At 42.4% G+C, this 1,534-nt stretch overlaps 1 protein-coding gene across 1 annotated transcript in view; it reads right to left on the bottom strand.

The window, feature by feature from the left end:
- LOC106534370 (gamma-aminobutyric acid receptor subunit rho-1) overlaps window positions 1-1,534 on the bottom strand; it is a gene marked incomplete in the record, with an annotated part of 24,245 nt that overhangs the window by 8,422 nt on the left and 14,289 nt on the right. The window contains 2 exon segments of the mRNA XM_014030990.1: window positions 472-695; window positions 772-839. Coding sequence (XP_013886444.1) covers window positions 472-695; window positions 772-839 — 292 coding nt within the window.

Raw genomic sequence — 1,534 nt, forward strand, 5'->3', positions numbered from 1 at the left:
CTGCAGAACAGGAACCTGCTGTAAAACAGCAATTATGCTGAGTCAGGCTTGATTTTTAGTAATCTTTTCCTGTTAAATAAATCAAATCAAATCAAATCAATACAAAAAATATATCATAAACAAAGTGATGTGGCAAAAATTTTTTTGGATTTTGTTTAAAGGCCCAATAAACATGACAGTTCTAAAAAAATGTGAATTTTCTGACTATTTTTTAAAGGGTCAGGCTATAGGGTTAAATATGTAACTCCCAGCTTTAAGGAGAGAGAACTAAGTGTTACTGAACATCTGATGCCTGCAGAGTGAACTCTCWGTCTGATGCTGTTGTCATGTTTCACTGAGACATTTTGTTAAATCAGCACTTTCTGACAATCTGACAGATTCCTCTGCTCGGCTCTGTCTCATCCCTGAGATGGTATACTCCACATTTGTTATAATGTCATAATAAAGTGTTCAGCTTTAAAGCAAACCAACCTCAGACTGTAGAGGACTTTTCCATCGGGGTAGACTCGCAGCATGACGTTGTCAGTGGTAGTGTCATGTATGAAGGACTTCTTGGAGTGAACAAAGAACATGTCAGGGACCCAGATCTTCTTCACCAGACGACCATCAAAAGTCATACTCTGGTTGGTGTTGCTTTTAAAGGCCAGACGCTCGTCTTTCCAGTAGTGCCTCAGATACAGCGTCATCGTAAAATCCTTAAAAAAAACATAAAAGTTGTATTTTCACAGCAGCGTTTTAACCGTCAGTAATCTCACAGTTTGTAACACRTACCATATCAACTTCTGAAATGGCATCCAGGCTCTCAACCTGAACATCCACGCCGACGGGGACCGCAGGTCCTGGAAACCAGATCAAAATGTTAGTCCACGTGTGTGTGGGCCTGGGCTCCACCATCTTTGATCTCCTGTCACTGCAGGTTCATTCAGTCAGATTCATGACTCATTGGTCCTGTCCCAACACCCACACTCCCACCCTCGTTCCCTTGTGCACTACAAATGTGCGTTCATGTTGAAGGTGTAGTGTCTAAGAGTGGGGCCTCTTCTCAGGAATACACAGATGTGTTTTGTCTCTTGGTTCTCCAGCTTCAGAGCTCGGCACATATKACCATATTAGGAAAAGGAGTGCTTAAAGTATACCGTGACAAAATTTATGGTACATCTGTTGGACTACACTGTAAAGAGGCTTGTACACCCCTAGCCTTAGCCTTCATACTTCATCTTTCTTACTTGGTGAATCATTTGGCTTGRAGGCCATARTTTGGTTTTTGCCTGTAATCTCCTGGACTGCAAAATAAAGGTTCTTGCTGTTCAACCAGCCTGTTTCAGAGTTCTCTCTTCACTGAGCAGCAGCAGTTCTGCAGAACCAGAAGACATGGTTTTTACACCTCAAAGGGTTTGAGTGAGCAGTGTGTCCCACATTCTACACATCCGCCCTTAGCCCCGCCCATTTTGGGTACTATTTGCACCCTTCCATGAAGTCTGCATATTTAAGGACTTCGGTGAAGTGTATTACCCACAATTCATTGCTGCATGTG

The sequence above is a fragment of the Austrofundulus limnaeus genome, unplaced genomic scaffold, assembly GCF_001266775.1.
Source record: "Austrofundulus limnaeus strain Quisiro unplaced genomic scaffold, Austrofundulus_limnaeus-1.0 Scaffold1154, whole genome shotgun sequence".
NCBI lineage: Eukaryota > Metazoa > Chordata > Actinopteri > Cyprinodontiformes > Rivulidae > Austrofundulus > Austrofundulus limnaeus.